Source organism: Loxodonta africana, chromosome 5 (assembly GCF_030014295.1).
Source record: "Loxodonta africana isolate mLoxAfr1 chromosome 5, mLoxAfr1.hap2, whole genome shotgun sequence".
Classification (NCBI taxonomy): domain Eukaryota; kingdom Metazoa; phylum Chordata; class Mammalia; order Proboscidea; family Elephantidae; genus Loxodonta; species Loxodonta africana.
This window is the reverse complement of record NC_087346.1, coordinates 122,334,378-122,353,557: the sequence shown is the minus strand read 5'-3', so window position 1 is coordinate 122,353,557 and position 19,180 is coordinate 122,334,378. Positions and strand designations below refer to the sequence as shown.

At 36.4% G+C, this 19,180-nt stretch overlaps 1 protein-coding gene across 6 annotated transcripts in view; it reads right to left on the bottom strand.

The window, feature by feature from the left end:
* ARAP2 (ArfGAP with RhoGAP domain, ankyrin repeat and PH domain 2) overlaps nucleotides 1-19,180 on the bottom strand; it is a 253,934-nt gene that overhangs the window by 15,608 nt on the left and 219,146 nt on the right. For all 6 annotated transcript variants that reach the window (XM_064285968.1, XM_064285973.1, XM_064285970.1 and 3 more), the window contains one exon: nucleotides 14,431-14,570. In XM_064285968.1, the coding sequence (XP_064142038.1) occupies nucleotides 14,431-14,570 (140 nt within the window). The remainder of the gene's footprint in view (nucleotides 1-14,430; nucleotides 14,571-19,180) is intronic.

The following is a 19,180-nucleotide window of genomic DNA, read 5'->3' as shown; positions in this document are numbered from 1 at the left end:
TATCCCATATGTTATGTAACTACTACATCACCAGTGTTGTCTTAGGCAGCTCCCTGTACTCAGATATATTCATATTTCATGGCATTTCACATAACATTTCACATAGTGTGAGATAAATATAGACTATAAATACTCTAATGTTAGTTTGGTCCAAGTTTTATCAGGAAATGATTTATGGCTTTCAGTGCTTTTTGGATTTCAGAATTATGAAAAACAAACTGTGAACCTGTACGGTAACATATTGGACCACACTAAATATACATTTTAATGAAAATGAAATAATGGCTAGTAATTCATGAAAGCGGTCAATAAAAGAAGAGAATTCACATTTGGCCCTGGAACAATGACATATTCTCCACTCAGGAAAACATTAAAAAAAATTTTTTTTAAGTTACTTGAACACACACCATTAAGAAAGTTGTCTGATGGAGACAAAAATTTCATCATTATATTCTAATTTAAAAACCTAATACCAAAATCACATACATTTTATTATTTATGCTTAGATACATACACTGCAGTAGATTTTATATAGATATTATAATACATCCCCACATCTCTAAAATTCACAAGTCAGTCTCTGGTTTAAACTGGTAGGCAGATGGTAAGGGGTTTGGGTCATAGACAACTGGGTGCTAATCGGCCTTGCTCCTTACTAGTTTGTGACCTCACATGATTTCTCTCTGAACCTCATTATCTTGTTTGTACATGTTGTTGTTGTGGTGTTCCATCGAGTCAATTTGGACTCATAGGACAGAGCAGACTGCCCCATAGGGTTTCCTAGTCTAAAATCTTTATGGGAGCAGATCTCCAGGTCTTGTTTCCCTGGGAGTGGCTAAAACTGCCAACCTTGAGGTTAGCACCTAAGTGCTTAACCACTGCACCATCAGGGCTCCCTTGTTGTACATAGTGATAATAAAAATACCAAGTGTCTTACATAGAGTTATTATGAATATTAAATGAAAAAGAAAGCCTTATTGTGAAGATTAAGTGAGAAAATACCTATAAAGAAAATAGTCCAGTAATTGGCATGTAGTTAACTCACTGGAAATTATAGATATTGTAATTATAAACATAGAGCACATCACTTCATAGAAACAGCAACCTAGACGGTAGTCAGGATTGCATGACAACATACCAAAGTCCACTTAGCACATATGTAGCTAAACGCGTTATTAAATTCTATGGAAGTTAAGGTATTACTATGGCTTTTCTTCATGAAAGCAGTCTGAATGTGAAAAATATTAGCGCAAACATGTATTAGCTAATTAAGCTCATCTGTAATAAGAAGGTGTGGTATATATGTAAATAAAGGTATACAAGTAAAGAAACAGGTTGGGGTATACAGAAGAGTGAGAGAAGAAAAAATATTTGGTGAGATCAACGAACGACAACTAATGGTTTCTCTGTCGTAACTACAAGGCCTGAGGTTTCCATGGTGAATTTACTCCAAATCACGATTATCAGTAAGTTTGCTATTGTTATTACTGTAAAAAAAAAAATATTTTAAAACAGACTTTGGAGTTTTTTCTCCTTTGTGACTAGATTTCCAGAAATGGAATCATTGAGTGAAAGGCTGGGAACACGGTTCTGAGTAAGATTCTGGCTAAATTTACAGAGCACATTTACTTATAGTTAGACATGTATTCATGTATTTGCTAGTCATTCTTAGTTTTGAATCGTCTACAAATTATCTGTGTTTTCAGTTACTTGTTTCCATTAGTTCTTTACATATTAAATATGAAATTGCTTTGTTTTCTTTAAGGAAATATTCTATCCAAATTGCTGTTTACCTTATGTTTGCTAATTGTATATTCTTCTCATTTTTATGAATTCAAATATGTTGATCTGCTCTTTTGGACTTTCTTACCTTTTCATCAAGTTTAAAACGTTTCCACATAGCTGATATATACTCGATGAAATAATCTTATAGTTTTAAGGGTTGCTAAATATAGTTTTAAAACTTGTATCAATCTGGAAGTTTTTTTTATACAAAGTATAGGTGAGAATTTAAGTTGAAAGGTTTTTTTTTTTTAACAACTATCATAGTCCTATTTATTGAGCAAACCTTTTTTTAGACATGCATTTATCTATCACAAACTAAATCCTCATATGCAAGTAAGCAGGAAGTCTCTGTGTAGCACTGAGCTATTAAGAAAAGGCTGGTAGTTCAAAGCCACTCAGAGGTACTTCTGAAGACAGTCCTGGTGACCTACTTCTGAAAGGTAACAGCCTGGAAAACCTATTAAGCTGTCCTACTCTGTACACATGGGGTTGCCATGAATTGGAATTGACTGACGACAACTAATGACAACAGCATAATGTTCCTCTTGGAAAGTTCTATAAAAAGACATCTCGTTTGGCAAGATAACTTTACTGTTCACCTATCACAGTTCGTTTTTCTGAGAAGTGTATATCCTGGACACTTTCTTCAAAAAGTTAAATATACTAGAGTATTATGAAGTCTGTAGTGTGTTGCTCAGCCACCATATTTCAAAATAAACTTTTTAACTAAGCCAATTAAATTAGTGCACTTAAAAATTATTCTTTTGACTAAAAAGGACTTTGCTTATTAGTGCGTGTAACTTTTAATAACCCCCCCTTAGCCATTTGCTTTTTCACACCATTAGCAGTGCAATGGTAATATTCTTTGAAACCTCTTACCTTTTATTTAAATCAAGTATGAAAACATTTTAATTAACATTTTCTATTCAGGGAAAACTCACAAAATATATCTTCCCCTGTGTAATATCCTAATTTGTTGTTAATGAATATTTGTAAATTATCTCTAATTAACACATAGTCTCTTTAAATACATTTCTCAATTTGTAATTTCTACTTCCTTCTCAGCAATTCATCTTCTAAATAAATCCAAGCAACTGCCAAAACCAGAGGCAAATCTTTCTTCAAATAAGTTGGGGCATTTTACACTGACTATTTACTGCAAAATCATTTGAAATGTTAACACTGCCAATGACTTGACCATCAATATTAAAAGGGAAGATATCAGCAAAATGGAAAAATAATCAGCAAAATAAAATCATGTCTTGATAAAAATAGTAGTTCGAGTTTCAAGGAAATACTTAAGTCTCACCTGCCTGCCTTAATGTGAAAATTAAAGTATTAGTTGCATTAATTTATTCTGACACACGTACAGATACTTTTTAACACTGAATAGCCTGAAGTCACTGTGATTTAAAAAAAAAAAAAAATGTGTTCAGTACCCTTAAAGAACACCGTCTTTTGGGTAAGCTCTGGATACTATCACAGCCTATCAATTTATGTGAATTGTCTTAGATTGAACAGGTCTATCCTTTCAAGAAGATACAAATTCTTGTAACATTTTCAAAGCATATTCTGTTAAGGGGTATGAGATTTCTCATCTAACTTAGAAAATCTATCTTTAAGAGTCACTTCTACATGAATAGGCTAGCTTCCTGTGGTTGATTTTAAAGTTTACTTCAGCTTAAAAAAAACCAAAACCTGTCCAATTGATTCCGACTCATAGCGACCCTATAGGACAGAGTGGAACTGCCCAATAGGGTTTCCTAGCCTGTAATTTATACAGCAGCAGACTGTCACATCATTTTCCCACAGCTAGTGGGTTCGAACCGTGGACCCTTGGACTACCAGCTGAGCACTTAACCACTGTGCCACCAGGGCCCTTTGCTTAAGAGAAAATACAGTGAAAAACTGAATTGTATAAAAAAATATTTGGTACTATTTAAAAAACAAAAACAAAAACAAACTTATTCTCTGGAGATAAAATTCCGTAAGCACAAACACCAAGCTAAAATAAGGCAAAAAGAATAAGTTTCCTTAGCAAATCCTCACATAGAGCCTTTGGGGTCAGACTCCTGGCTCCATCACTTACTGGCTTATGTGATCTTGGGGAAGTTATGCAATGTCTCTATGACCCAATTTCTTCATCTGTAAGGTGGGAAGAATAACAGTACAAATTTAATAGGGTGATTGTAAAAATGAGATAATCCAAGTGAAACAAATAGAACTCTGACACAGAGTAAGGCCTTGATTTTTTTTTTTTTTTTTTTTGAACATTAGCTGCTGCTAATATGACTGTTGAGCCCTGGTGGTGCAGTAGTTAAGAGCTACAGCTGCTAACCAAAAGGTTGGTAGTTCAAATCCACCAGCTGCTCTTGGGGAACCCTATGGGGACATTTCTACTCAATCCTATAGGATTGCTATGAGTTGAACTGACTTGACAGCAAAGGGCTTGGTTTGTTTTTTTTTTTTTTTTACCATGACTGTGTTGGTATTACTAATACTAAAGACTAGCACTAGTACTATTACTACTACAGCGAAACCTATGAGAACGGGAACTCAATGAGCCTGCTTCATTTTTCCAGGTCTTGCAAGTTTTCTGCCTTTGACTGGGTACAGTCTGATCACTTTTCTATTGCTCACTTTAGTGGAAAATATTTGAGTTTCCCTTCTCTGACAGGTTTCCGCTTTACATAGGTTCTGGCTTTCACAGGCTTTACTATATTAACATTAAACCGACTTCTAATGCTGAGTATTGCTTAAGAGTCACCAGCTAAAAGGAACCAACTAAAAAAGCTCTTTAAAGTGTTCAAGAGCAAAGATGTCACCTTGAAGACTAAGGTGCGCCTGACCCAAGCCATGGTATTTTCAGTCACATCACACGCATGTGAAAGCTGGACAATGAATAAGGAAGACTGAAGGAGAGCTGACTCCTCTGAATTGTGGTGTTGGTGAAGAATACTGAACATACCACGGACTGCCAAAAGAACGAACAGATCTGTCTTGGAAGAAGTACAACCAGAATGTTCCGTAGAAGCAAGGAAATATACTTTGGACATGTTGTCAGGAGGGATCAGTCCTTGGAGAAGGTCATCATGCTTAGCAAAGTATAGGGTCAGCGGAAAAGAGGAAGACCCTCAACGAGGTGGACTGACACAGTGGCTGCAACAATGAGCTCAAGTGTAACAACGACTGTAGGGATGGCGCAGGACCGGGCAGTGTTTCATTCTGTTGTGCATAGGGTCGCTATGAGTCAGAAATGACCAGATGGCACCTAACAACAACAAAAATAAAGCTCTTTGTCTTTCTTCATAAACACAGAAAGGTAAAGTTAAGTTCCCAAATAATGCTGCTGACACAGACTCTTTTTCAAAAGATGGATAATATTATGTATCTAAAGTTTCCAATACACTTGACTGATTGCCAAAAAGAAGCCATCTATTTTTCAGGCAAACAACATGGTAGAGCATTATTTGGAAAGGGAGGGGGTATTATTAATAAGGCACTTCACAAATTTGTAATGAAGCGCTCATTCTGGCTGCAGGGTGACAGCTTAGCTTCTTTGGTAAAGAGTCCTGCCCGGTGCTATAAGCCCGTCCCCTTCCTCATTTAAGAAAGCATATTACAACGCCAGTAAGTGAGAGCTAGCTCTCACGGATAAGGATAGCTCTTATACATACATTTCAAATTATCATAGTTTTAATTATTAGACTTAAAAAAGTACTTATCACACACCGTGACTGAGGACTGCTGGTTTACATCTCTGCTTCTCAAATGCCAGTCTGGAGTTGGGTGAAAACCTCTAATATTTTATTAGCTTGCAATGAAAGGAGAAGACTAGAAATAGGTAGGTTTTCATTGGCTTTTTTTTAAAATTAACTATTTTTAAAATTTCAATTAATTTTTCAATCCAAGTCAATTGTTTTTGTTTACTGCTACTTTTCCTTTGGTGTTTAAACTTTTTTATATGTATTGCATATGTCAATATTTTTAACATACATATAATAATATGTTTTTCATCTGTAATTGGATCCATTTAACTTGGGTTAATTGATAGAATTATTCTTGGCATTTGGTTAATTGTTAAGAATGCCTAGGTCACTCTGAACCCTGGTTCTGACACATGTTAAGAACTTAAGGGAAGGCATTTAGAGAGGATAAGCTTTGACCAAAAAAAAAAAAACCACAAAAAACAAAAAAATGTTATCAAAGAAACTGTTTTTTTCTAGCATCCTTCTATTGCTACACAATGGGAAAGCATCAGTTCCTCACCGGAATTAAAGAGTTCAACCTGGCTTTGAAATAACTCCAGGCAAATATCCAACTACAAAAGTGACCCTTAACCAACAGGCTACATAAACAGAAAAGCAACAAAGATGGGATTCAGTCTAATCAAGATCAAAATGAGTGCCCGTTTACCGAAAACCAAAAAAAAAAAAAAAAAAAATTCCATCAGATTCAGTTCTAGATGGCTATAAGCTGTAAGTCCAGCATTTAATTACACAAACACAAACCTGAACTCATGAACCTTAAAATCTGGTGGGACATAACCCCAAATACTTACATGACTTATTTCTACAAAATCCATTACCATTCCACCGATAAAGTAGAGGAAACCCTGGTAGAAGAGTGATAATAAATAATAACAATCACTTGATGCCAGACAGACTTCCTGCTAGTCTGTCTCCAGTTGAAATAATGACATGAAAGTTCAAGGACAGTATGTAAGAAAACTCTCTGAATAAAAGGATAAGGGATGCAGAACCCAGTGCTACCTTGTTAGCCTCCTGCCTGGATATTCCATCGTCCTTGAACAAAGTGAAAATGAGATGTATACACAAAGGGGTAATGCTACTAAGATTTACACACACACACATACACACACATGGAGGCTTCCTTGCTAGAGAAACATTCAGGAAAGTGGAGTGTTAACAGAAACCACAACAAAATGGGGGGACACAGAGCCTTGGAAAGCTGCTTAACAATTCTTTCTTCATAACATATTATCAGTTGTTGCTAGTCTGGTCTTTCTTCTGTGTATACAAGCACAAAGGAACATAGCTAAGCACCATGAACTTAAAGTACACAAACAACATCTACTCAAGTGAATTTAATTCAGTACAGGATAAATAAGTATTCTCATTCTCCAGGTCCTGCTTACTGTCATTTTATATTTAAATTAACTGCTTAGCTATTGCTTGAATCTCAAGGAAGTAGAGTTGTTATGAATTAAACAATAGGTAAATCCTTCTATGTTAACAGCAAGTAGCAATTATGCTCACTCTTATGTATTACCTCCTCAATTCAAAAAACACTCCATAGATAAATCCTGAACCATCCAAAAAACTGAGAACATAGAAACAAAGAAAACTTTTGCCAGATATACTGGTAAATCCCTAATGTTTTGTCCCTTAAATGCAGTCATTGCCATGAGCACCACTGTTACTGAAAGGCAGTATCTTTGTCTAAATAAGGTTGTACACAACTGAAAAATACACTGCATGAGAGGCACTTGATAAGGCACTTGATTCATTATGTTGTTGCTGCTGCTGTTGTTAGATGCCTTCCAGTCAGTTTCCACTCATGGCGACCCCATGTGCGACAGAAGAAAACACTGCCAGTCCTAAATCATCCTCACAATCGATGTCATGCATAAGCTGATTGTTGCAGGCACTGTGTCAACTGATCTCACTGAGGGTCTTCCTCTTTTTCGCAGACCCTCTGCTTTGCTAAGCATGACGTCCTTCTCCAGGGACTGATCCCTCCTGATAACGTGTCTAAACTATGTGAGATGAAGTCTTGCCATCCTTGCTTCTAAGGAGCATTCTGGCTGTACTTCTTCCAAGACAGATTTGTTCATTCTTCTGGCACGTCATGGTATATTCAATATTCTTGGCCAACACCATAATTGGAAGGCATCAATTTTTCTTTGGTCTTCCTTATTCATTGTGAAGCTTTCGAACGCATACGAGGTGATTAAAAACACTATGGACTAGGTCAGGCACACCTTAATCCTTGAAGTGACATCTTTGCTTTTTAATACTTTCAAGAGGTCTTTTGCAGCAGGTTTGTTCAGTGCAATGCGTCGTTTTGAGTTTTGACTGCTGCATCCATGGGCAATGGTTGTGATTTCAAGTAAACTGAAATGCTTTTTAAAACTTCAATATTTTCTCTGTTTATCATGATGTTGTTTATCGGTCCAGCTGTTGAGGATTTTTGTTTTCTTTATGTTGATGTAATCTATACTGAAAGCTGTATTCTTTGATCTTCATCATAAGTGCCTCAACACCTCTTTGCTTTCAGCAAACAACATTGTGTCATCTGAATATCACAGGTTATTAATGAGTTTTACTCCAACCCTGATGCTGCATTCTTATTCATATAGTGCAGCTTCTTGGATTATCTGTTCAGCACACAGACTGAATAAATATGGTGAAAGGACACAACCCTGATTATAAACCACACAGTATCCCCTTGAATGACTGCCTCTTGGTCTGTGTATACATTCCTCATGAGCACAATTAAGTGTTCTTGAATTCCCATTCTTTGAAATGTTACCCATAATTTGTTATGATCTAAACAGACTAATGCCTCCACATAGTCAATAAAACAGAGGTAAACATCTTTCTGGTATTCTCTGCTTTCAGCCAAGATCCATTTGACATCAGCAAAGACATCCCTCATTCCATGTCATCTTCTGCATCCAGTTTGACTTTCTTGAGTTCCCTGTCAATTTACTGCTGTAACTGCTTTTGAATATCTTCAGCAAAATTTTACTTATGTGAGATAGTAATGATATTGTTGGATAATTTCCACCTTCTGTTGGATCACCTTTCTTTGTAATGTGCAAAAATATTTATTTCTTCAAGATGGTTGGCCAGGTAGCTGTCTTTCAAATTTCCTGGCATAGATGAGTAAGCATTTTCAATGCCGCATCTATTTGTTGAAACATCTCAATTCGTATTTCATCAATTTCTAGAGTCTTATTTTTTGGAAATGCCTTCAGTGCAGCTTGGACTTCTGCCTTCAGAACCATCAGTTCTTGATCATATGCTACCTCCTGAAAGGTTGAACGTCAACAAATTCTTTTTGGTACAGTGATTCTGAGTATCTCTTCCATCATCTTTTGATCCTGCCTGTGTCTTTTAGAATTTTTCATGTAGAATCCTTCAGTATTGCAACTCAAGGCAACAATTTTTTCTTCAATTCCTTCAGCTTGAGAAATGCCAAGTGTGTTCTTCCCTTTTGGTTTTCTAACTCTAGGTCTTTGCAGATGTCATTATCATACTTGTCTTCTCCAACTTTCATTAGATACGTTCCGTTCAGCTCTTTTACATCATCATTTCTTCATTTTGCTTTAGCAAATTTTCTTTAGTGGTTTCCAATTGTCCTAATTTGTGCTTCATACATTCCAAAGTTCTTATTACTACTGGTTGTTTGCACCTGTTACTTCTCATTTTGAGTCGTACCACATCAGCAAATGAAGGTCCCAAAAGCTTGACTCCATCCACGTCATTAAGTTCAGTTCTCCTTTGAGGAGGCAGCTCCTCCTCAGTTGTATTTTGAGTGCCTTTCAACCTGAGGGACTAATCTTCCAGCACTATATCAGACAACGTAGATATGGAGAAGGACATCACGCTTGGGGTGATTCATCAGAGACACTTAAAGAGAGCTGCCCTTTTTATTATTTATGCACTTAAAAAAATTTTTTTTTTATCGTACTTTAGCGGAAGGTTTGCAGAGCTAATTAGTTTCTCAATAGACAATGAGAAACCCCACATGTCAACATTCTTCCTTTCTCGACCTTGGGTTCCCCATTACCAGCGAAAAAGACGAAAACCTCAATGAGATGGATTGACACTGTGGCTGCAACAATGGGCGTAAGCATAACAACTGTGAGGATGGCAAAGGTACAGGCAGTGTTTCGTTCTGTTGCACAAAGGGTTGCAATGAGTAGGAACCGACTTGATGGCACCTAAGAACAACATATCGTACAATGTTCTACTGCTATTCATAAGGTTTTCAGTAGTTAACTTTTTTTCAGAAATAGACCAAGTCCTTCTTTCTAGTCGGGAAACTAGCTAAAACCTGATCATCATAGGTGACTCTACTGATATTTGCAGTATCGGCTGCATAGTTTCCGGCGTAACAGCAACATGCTGAGTAGGACAAACTAGAGTAGGACAAACTGACAGGGTGGTGGAGTGATTCATCATAGACACTTAAAGACAGCTGTCTTTTTTATTATTTATGTACTTAAAAAAATTTTTTTTATTGTACTTTAGATGAAGGTTTGCAGAGCTAATTAGTTTGTCATTAAACAATGAGAAGCCCCACACGTCAACATTCTTCCTTTCTCAAACTTGGGTTCCCCATTACCAGTTTTCCTGTCCTTGCCCCTGGATTGGTGTGCCCCTTTAGTCTCATTTTTTTTTAATGGGCCTGTTTGATCTTTGGCTGAAGGGTGACCCTCAGAAATGACTTTCATTATTGAGCTATACGAGTGTCCAGAGGCCATACTCTCGAGCTTTCTCCAGTCTGTCACACCAGTAGGTTTTTTTTTTTTTTTGAGTTAGAATTTTGTTTCACATTTTTCTCCAGCTGTGTCCAGGACCCTATATTGTGATTCCTGTCAGATCAGTCGGTGTTGGTAGGTGGGCGCCACCTATTTGTGCTGGACTCAGTCCAGTGGAGGCTGTGGTAGTTGTGGTTCATGAGTCCTTTGGACTAATCTTTCCCTTGTGCCTTTGGTTTTCTTCTTTCTCCCTTGCTGCAGATGGGGTAAGACCAGCGGAGTATCTTAGATGGCTGCTCACAAAATTTTAAGGTAAAATAATTAGGAACGAACCCCTCCAGGTCATTAAGTCAACTCTATTTTGAGGAGGTAGCTTTTCCCCAGTCCTCTTTTGACTGCATTCCAACCTGAGGGGTTCATCTTCCGGCACTATATCAGATAACGTTCCACTCCTATTCATAAGGCTTTCACTGGCTAATTCTTTTCAGAAGTAGACCGCTGGGTCCTTCCTCCTAGTCTTAGTCTGGAAGCTCAGCTGAAATCTGTCTACCATGGGTGACCCTGTTGATATCTGAATACCAGTGGCATAGCTGCCAACATCACAGCAACATGCAAGCCCCTGCAGTAGGAGAAACTGACGCACATGTGGGGGTGGTGCTGTATAGATGCCCTTTATAATGTTGAGAAATTTACCTTCTATTCCTATTTTATTCAGAGTTTTTATCAGGAATGAGTGTTGGACTTTAACAAATGCCTTTTCTGCGCTGACTGGGATGATTATGTGTTTCTTTTCTTTTGTTCTATTTATGTGGCAGATTATGATGACTGACTTTCTAATGCTGAACCATCCTTGCATACCTGGTATGTCTCACTTGGTCTTGGTGTATTATTGTTTTGATATGATGCTGGGTTATATCGGCTGGAGTTTTGAGAATTTTTGCATGTATACTCATCAGAGATACTAGTCTGTAATTTTCTTTTTTTGTGGTATCAGAGTTATGCTGGCTTCACAGAATGAATTCTGGAGTATTCCTTCCTTTACTATGTTCTGACATAGTTTGAGTATTACTAATGTGACCTCTTCTCTGAATGTTTGGTAGAATTTTCCAGTGAAGCCATCCTAGTCAGGGATTTTTTTTGGTTGTTGTTGGGACTTTTTTTTAATTCGTCTTCAATCACTTCTCTTGTTATGGTTCTGTTCAGACTTTCTATCTCCGTTGGTGTAAACTTAGGTAGGTAGTGTGTCTAGAAATTTGTCCTTGTCCTCTAGGTTCTCAAATTTGTAGAAGTACAATTTTTCATAGTATTCTGTTATGATCCTTTTTATTTTAGTTGGGTCTGTTGTAATGTACCCTATCTCATTTCTTACTTGGGTTATTTTCTCCCTTTCCTGTTTTTCTTTTGTCAGTTTGGCCAATGGTTTATGGATTTTTTCAAAGAACCAGCTTTTGGTCTAGATGATTCTTTTGACTATTTTTCTGTTCTTTCTTTATTTCTGCCCTTATCTTTATCTCCTTTGTTTCTTTTGCTGCTCTCTATTTGTTTGAGTTGTTGGGCTAATGTTCTGATTTTAGCCTGTTCTTTTTTGATGGGTGTGTTTACTACTATAAATTGACCTCTGAGCACTGCCTTTGCTGTGTTCCAAACGTTTTGGTATGATGTGTTTTCATTCTCATTTGATTCTAGAAAATTTTTTGATTCCCTCTTTGATTGCTTCTATTACCCAGTTGTTTTTAAGCAAGGTTTTATCCAGTTTCCATGTATTTGACTTTTCTTTTTTTTTTTCTTGCTCTTCCTATTATTGATTTCTACTTTTATAGAGTTGTAGTCAGAGAGAATGATCTGCATTATTTCGATGTTCTGGGTTTTATTTAAGGTTGCTTTGTGGATAAAATCTGATACATTCTGGATAACGTTCCACACGTGCTGGAAAAGGATGTATAGTTTCCTGCAGTTGGTACTTATGTACTTTTTCACAGAGGTATAATTTACATGCAATAAAATGCACAATATTGTACTGTTTAATGTGCTTTAACAACTGTAAATACTCATGTAGCCATTACCCAAAACAGGATATAGAACATTTCTATTACTTATAGTCTCCTACTGACCCTCTTCCCTGCCAATACCATAAACATTCTCCCCACCTCAGGCAACCATTTTCTAAGAAGAATCGTGTCACTATTTTGTGTCTAGATTCTATTGGATGAATGCATCATTGTCCTATTAACGGGCATCTGGAATGTTTTCAGGTTTGGACTTTTTCAATAAAGCTGCTACACACATTCTTGTTCAAGTGTTTTTGTGGACATAATACCTACAAGTGAAACTGATGGGGTCATGAGGCAGATGTATGAATGACTCCATGGAAAACAACAACAGGAAAAAAAAAAAAAAGAAAACAGCCAAATAGTTCTCCAGAGTGATAGTGTGATTTTACCCAAATCCGCCAGGCGCTCCTTGGAAACTCTACGGGGCAGTTCCTACTCTGTCCTACAGGGTCACTATGCGTCGGAATCGACTTGACGGCAGTGGGTTTGTTTTTTTTTGGTTTACCAACAATTTGGAAACCCTGGTGGTGTAATGGTTAAGTGCTATGGCTGCTAACCAAAGGGTCGGCAATTCGAATCCACCAGGCACTCCTTGGAAACCCTATGGGGCAGTTCTACTCTGTCCTATAGGGTTGCTATGAGTAGGAATCGACTCGACGGCACTGGGTTTGGTTTGGTTTTTACCAACAATTTATGAGAGTTCTAGTTGTTAGTCTTTTTGATTTTAGTCACGCCAAAAACCAAAATGAAACCAGCTGCCATCGAGTCAATTCAGACTCATGGTGACTCCATATGTTTCAGTGTAGAATGCATGCTCCACAGGGTTTTCATGGCTGTGATCTTTTGGAAACGTATCACCAGGTCTTCTTCCATGGTGACACTGGGTAGGTTCAGACTGTCAATCTTTCAGTTAGTAGCCTAGCATTTAACCATTTGTACCACTTAGGGGTTCCTTCAGTCATACCAGTGGGTGTAAAACAGTATTTCATTGTGGTTTTAATTTGCATTTCCCTGATGACTAATGATGTTGAGCACTTCTGGTTCAATGGCTTATTCCTAATCGTCCCTTGCCCATTTTTTATTGTTTTGTTAGTCTTCTTATTACTGATTTGTAGAAGTATTCTTTATACATATATTTGTGTATACATATGTGCGTGTGTGTGAATGTATTTTTCTCAGTCTGTGATGTGCGTATTCATATTTTTAATAGCATCTTTTGATAAACATGCTAAGACTACAAAATACTAAATGTTTCAGTTTAAAAAGAACTTTTAGATATATTCTTATTTAAGCATTAATATAACCTAGTATGCAGGACTCATACAATCATCATATTACAGATTCAGAAATTGAGGTGGAAAGGTTAAATATTCACACAACAAACTCTTAACAGAGCGAAGATTTTCTGATGCCAGGTTCAACATTCTTAGAGCTACATCACTAGTTTCCTTTCCATTTTTCATCTCTGCTCCCCACCTCTATTCAACAATTATTAAATAAAAACATTTTATTAATTACTTCAAACCTTTGGGAATATAATAATAAGATTCAATACATAAATACGACATCACATGAGTCAATTAATTAAAACATATAGGAAATATATTAGTATATTAGTAAGATTCATTTTAACTTCTGGGTTTTGCCTTTTTTGTCCCAGTTTTTATTAATTTCCATTAACTAAACTCAAGCTACTTTTGCCTCAGGGCATGACACATTCTCTCTTAATTTTATTCACTGTGCTGCTAACTTATAGACTATTTTATATAACACATATTTAGATTTTTCCTCAGGGCTAAAGTCATTCTCTGCCAAAAAAAAAAGTGAGGCACTTAGAGAGGCCATATGAAATTCTTCACTGTGTTACTAAGTGCATGAATGTCATATTCCAGAGGTTGAATTAGGTCATCAGCTTACTATGCATTTTATTTACTATCAGGCTGTGATTTCGAAGCAAGAGGGCTGAGAGCAGTATAACACAGGAATGTCAACACCCAAGAAATAAAAATGTACACAAATTCAAATACTTCATATATAAAAAATAATATATATATATAAAAAAAATACTTCATATATAAATACCTTCAAATCCTTGTAAAGAAAGAGGTACCCATCTCGTAAAACAAAATACCGGTCTTGAAACTTATTTCCAGATAGTATTTTAGATGGTTCTTCTTTGATTTTCAAAACTCCCTCTTTGATACTTTCCAGGGCACTCCTCTCTGTAAAGTATAGCGATTACTTTTGTAAGTTATGTACATTTTTACTTATTTGGAATATAATATAAACATTAGCATATTTTCAGTTTTGATAATATAAAGTAATAATTTGTTTTCTACCACTAAGAAGCCCAAGATTCATTTCTGGGAATACCATGCTTCAGAACAGTATTACTGTTTATATTAAATAGACTTGTGTTGCCCAGTATGGCAGCCATTGGTCACAGGTGGCTACTGAGCACTTGAAATGTGGGTAGTTTGAATTGTAATGGGCTTTTTATACATGTAAAAGGAGCCCTGGTGGCACAGTAGTTAAGCACTTGGCTGCTAACGGAAAGGCTGGTGTTTCAAACCCACCAGCCTCTCTACAGGAGAAAGATGTGGCAGTCTGGCTTTGTAAAGATTTACAGCCTTGGAAACCCTATGGCGGCAGTTCTACTCTGTCTTTTAGGGTCACTAGGAATCGAAATCGACTTGACAGCAGCAGGGTATAAATGTGAAATACATGGGTTATGAAAACTTGTTAGAAATATCATAGTTTAAAATACTGATTAGATGATGAAATGATATTTTAGATATCAGGGACTAAATTAAAATTAAATTCACCTGTTTCTTTTTACTTGCTTAATGTGGTTACTAAAAAAATTTAAATTACATATGTGGCTTGCATTGTATTACTTTTGAACAGCACTGGAAGGAACAATGCAACTTCACAGGCAAAAAGACAAACATATATCTACGAACTCTGACACAGGAATCCAACAGTTGGTGAGGGATTAGAGTAATTCCTATAAATTTGAATCAGATAAAAGAAAGGCAAAATTGCTAAAATAGAGCATCTGAAAACAGTTGTAGCTCCTGGGCATACTGTCAATGTCTCACGCTTAGAAATCATTTTAGCTAATTCTATTAAAGAGAACACTTTTGGGTGAGAACACCAAATTTGTATTTGTTTTATCATGTGTAAATTTGTCAATTTATAGCTCCAGTCTAACATTTTCCCCTAAAATCCAGACTTAAGATATTCAACTGCCTATTTGAGAACTGAAAAATAGCGAAAAGAAAAAGTCAACTAGCCATGACACAGTTGTTAAAGTGTCAACCTCTGCTTCTGTTGTGAAAGAAGAAGAAATTATACCTGCGGACCTGCTGCGGTGATTCTATCAGACAATGTACATAAAAGGTGTATGGCTGGGCACTATGTAAGAACTGGGACCATTTGCAGTTTGTTAGTATTTAGGTGATACAATTTTAAATATTCAGGCATAGTTTTTCTAAGTTATAAAACAGCAACTTGGAAGACTTCAGAGAGTCCTTAGTTGTAGACATAACAATCCCTTGGTTTATTTTTGTTTTTTGGGGGAGAGGGGGACCTTTACTTATAGAACAAGTAATAATAAACATCTCATAAGGTTTTCAAGGAGTGGCTGGTAGATTCAAACAGCCCACCTTTTGGTTAGCATTCTAAGCTCTTAACCACTTCTGCACCAGGGCTCCAACAAATGCATAGGACTATACATGCCATGAGAAAACAAGAGTCAAAAAAAAAAAAAAAAAAATTCTTTATAACTTAAATATGAGTGTGGAATGATTACCTAGAAGCAAAAATCCCTAGGATTAACCACTTCACTGATCATAACCACAAACAAACAAAAAAACAAACAATTTTCATGATAGGCATACTTGCCACAGACAATATAGGTTTTATCACACTGTCATACTAACAGGTTCTTTCTAGGTACTTTGTTACTTTAAAATATTATAAAAAACATATTACAAAACTTACATCATAAAAAACATATTACAAATCTTATCTCCTTGGTTCAATCTTTGATGGTCAATTCTGCAGAAAAATATTTTAAAGAATATATCATAGCTAAGTACTTTCTAATTACTTTCTAATTAAAGTAAAAGAATTAATTTTCCAACTAAAGTACTTGAAAGGCAGATTTTAACCCAGTTAGAATATCAAGAGAAAATAAACTACATAAAAGTAGGTCCCAGTGAAACACTGTAACACATCCATTCTTTCATCAAGTATTAACTGAGGGTCTACTATGCACTGGGTTCTATGGTTCCCGGTAGCTCAGTGAGTAAGAGCTTGGCTGCTAGCTAGAAGGTCAGCAGTTAGAATCTACCAGCCACTCCTTGGAAACCCTATGGGGAATTTCAGCTTCGTCCTATAAGGTCACTATGAGTTGGAATCGATGGCAATGCATTTGTTTTTTTGTTTTGTTTTAGGCACTAGGTTCTAGGAATATACAACCAGCAAGACAGAAATGGTCTCTGCACTTGTAGTGCATGTTAAAGACAGAATTAAACATGGATTAAAACAATAATTGTATATCTTTTGTTACTGGAAGTATAGGATGCAATTTAGAAAACACTGGATGTGCTTGGTGATTCAGTTTAGAAAAGGAAAGTAAAGAAAAGCATTTATAGTACTGGTGTTTTAGAAACAGGTATTCCAAAGAGCACTAAATATATTACCATTAAGGCATGAGCTACAAATACTGAATACAGCTTAAGTCAGACAAATTCCACTTGTATGTTTTGACTTAACCATTTTTCTTCAGATTTTTATTCAAATGAGCAAAACCTTTCAAATTCCAGCAATAAAAAATAAGTTCAGACCATTCATAGGTCAAAGGGAAACAGGCTTAGAATATAAAAAATACACTTTTGATTTTTTGTTGCATATTTGCTAAAATTTAATAATTACTGTAATGGAGCATGTTATATAAATCTTGGAATACATACTTTCAGGCTTGGAGAGGACCATATATTAAGGCGGCAAGAATTAAAATATGAAGCTCTGATATACCGAGGGTTTAAAAGACTTTCTAAAAACTCTCAGAACTAAATTAGTCTGGTCCAGAATGTTAAATTAAGAAGAAAGACACTTATAAATTAAGGGCCAAAGCAAAGTTATAGACTTTGGGGAACATGGAGGGAGACCCACAAAAGGTCATGAATTGAATAAGGCTTCTGCTAATTCACTCTCCCAATAGTTCAGGTATAGCTTGGTGCCTGACTTTGGAATACTTCATTCTAATATTTTTCTTTCCGTCCACCTCCCATCTTGGGCAGAAAGCTTATTATGCTCTCTTGCTCCAGAAGACTAGTTCAGTATATAGTTTATGCCAGCTGTGTCTACCATACCTGCTGTCCTGACTTTATCTAGGTTTAAGCTCTACGGTCCGGTTTGTCAGTATGCAAGTTTCATAACCTGGATATCCTTTGTGAGCTGGAGTTCAAATGCCTGCAATTTAGATCTATCTTTGCACTGGGGTCCCTGTTTTACAACTCTTGAGATTCTAGCCAGAACTTCTGTCTCCATGCTGTGCTTTCAGTCTCTCTTTCTCTTCTCTGAAATCCTATTCTCCACCTACTCCTCCATAGCACACTGACCTTTTTAGATGTCAAACTTTTCTAGCTCCTAAGACGTCAGAGTATTAATATGTCTAATGCCACATCAGCAGTCTTTCCAGCTACAATCTCTTATTACACTCATTCAATATCTATCAGACCCCTTTAACCTATACAAAAAGAAAGATTGATTTCATATATCACATGGTCCATGATATAAACCATAGGCATGGTGTTACATAACTTACTATCCACTGAAAGGCGCCTGGTGGTGCAGTGGTTAAGAGCTCGGCTACTAACCAAAAGGTCGGCAGTTCAAATCCACCAGCCACTTCTTGGAAACCCTGTGGGGCAGCTCTACTCTGTTGCTATAAGTCAGAACCGACTTGACGGCACCTAACAACAACAACAACATCCATAGAAAACTTCTTTGTAGTAAGAATTTTAAAAAAAGGAAAAAAAAAAAAGGACAGCATGTTTATTTGCTTTTAATTGGAAAACAAAAACAGCTATTGAACATAATTAATGTACTGAAGGAAGCCATTAAGTAAGAGACTTGGGAAAACCAATTACTATTTTTTTTCCACCTAGCATAACAGGTCTAAAGATTTAATGCACTCCTAAAGCACTTAATTCCCCCAGAGAAGGATTTTGGGATGCACCTTAATAGCTATTTCATTTATTTCCTTTTTGTCTTTTGTTCCCTCTATTGAATTATTAAAACCCTCTCCCCTTTTGGTGGTTGCAAGGAGGAAGAAGAAGAAGGCTGGTGGAAGTATAGTGGAGGGTCTTTAGAATTAATACTATGGCTAAGAAAACAAACTGGTATTCTTAGTTGTACTGAACTCTCATATTAATTAGAAAAGTTCTTAAAAATCAGTATGTATGAAACAAAACAGAATGGCCAAATTTATTTCTATAAGAAACTGACATATTATGTTACCAGGACAACGAAACTAGTATTAAAAAAAAGGGGGAGGGAGAGTTCTTCCAAACCATTTAAAAAAGTTCTTACACAAAAGTAACTCCTGTTGTTACTGTTGTACACCTTTGAGTCGATTCTGACTCAGAGTCACCGTACAGGGCAGAGAAGCACTGCCCCACGATGTTTCCTAGGCTGTAATCTTTATGGAAGCAGATCTCCAGGTCTTTTTTCCTACAGAAGCAGCTGGTGGATTCAAACAGCAGACCTTTTGGTTAGCAGTTGTATGCTTTTACCATGACACCACCACGGCTCCTTCAGT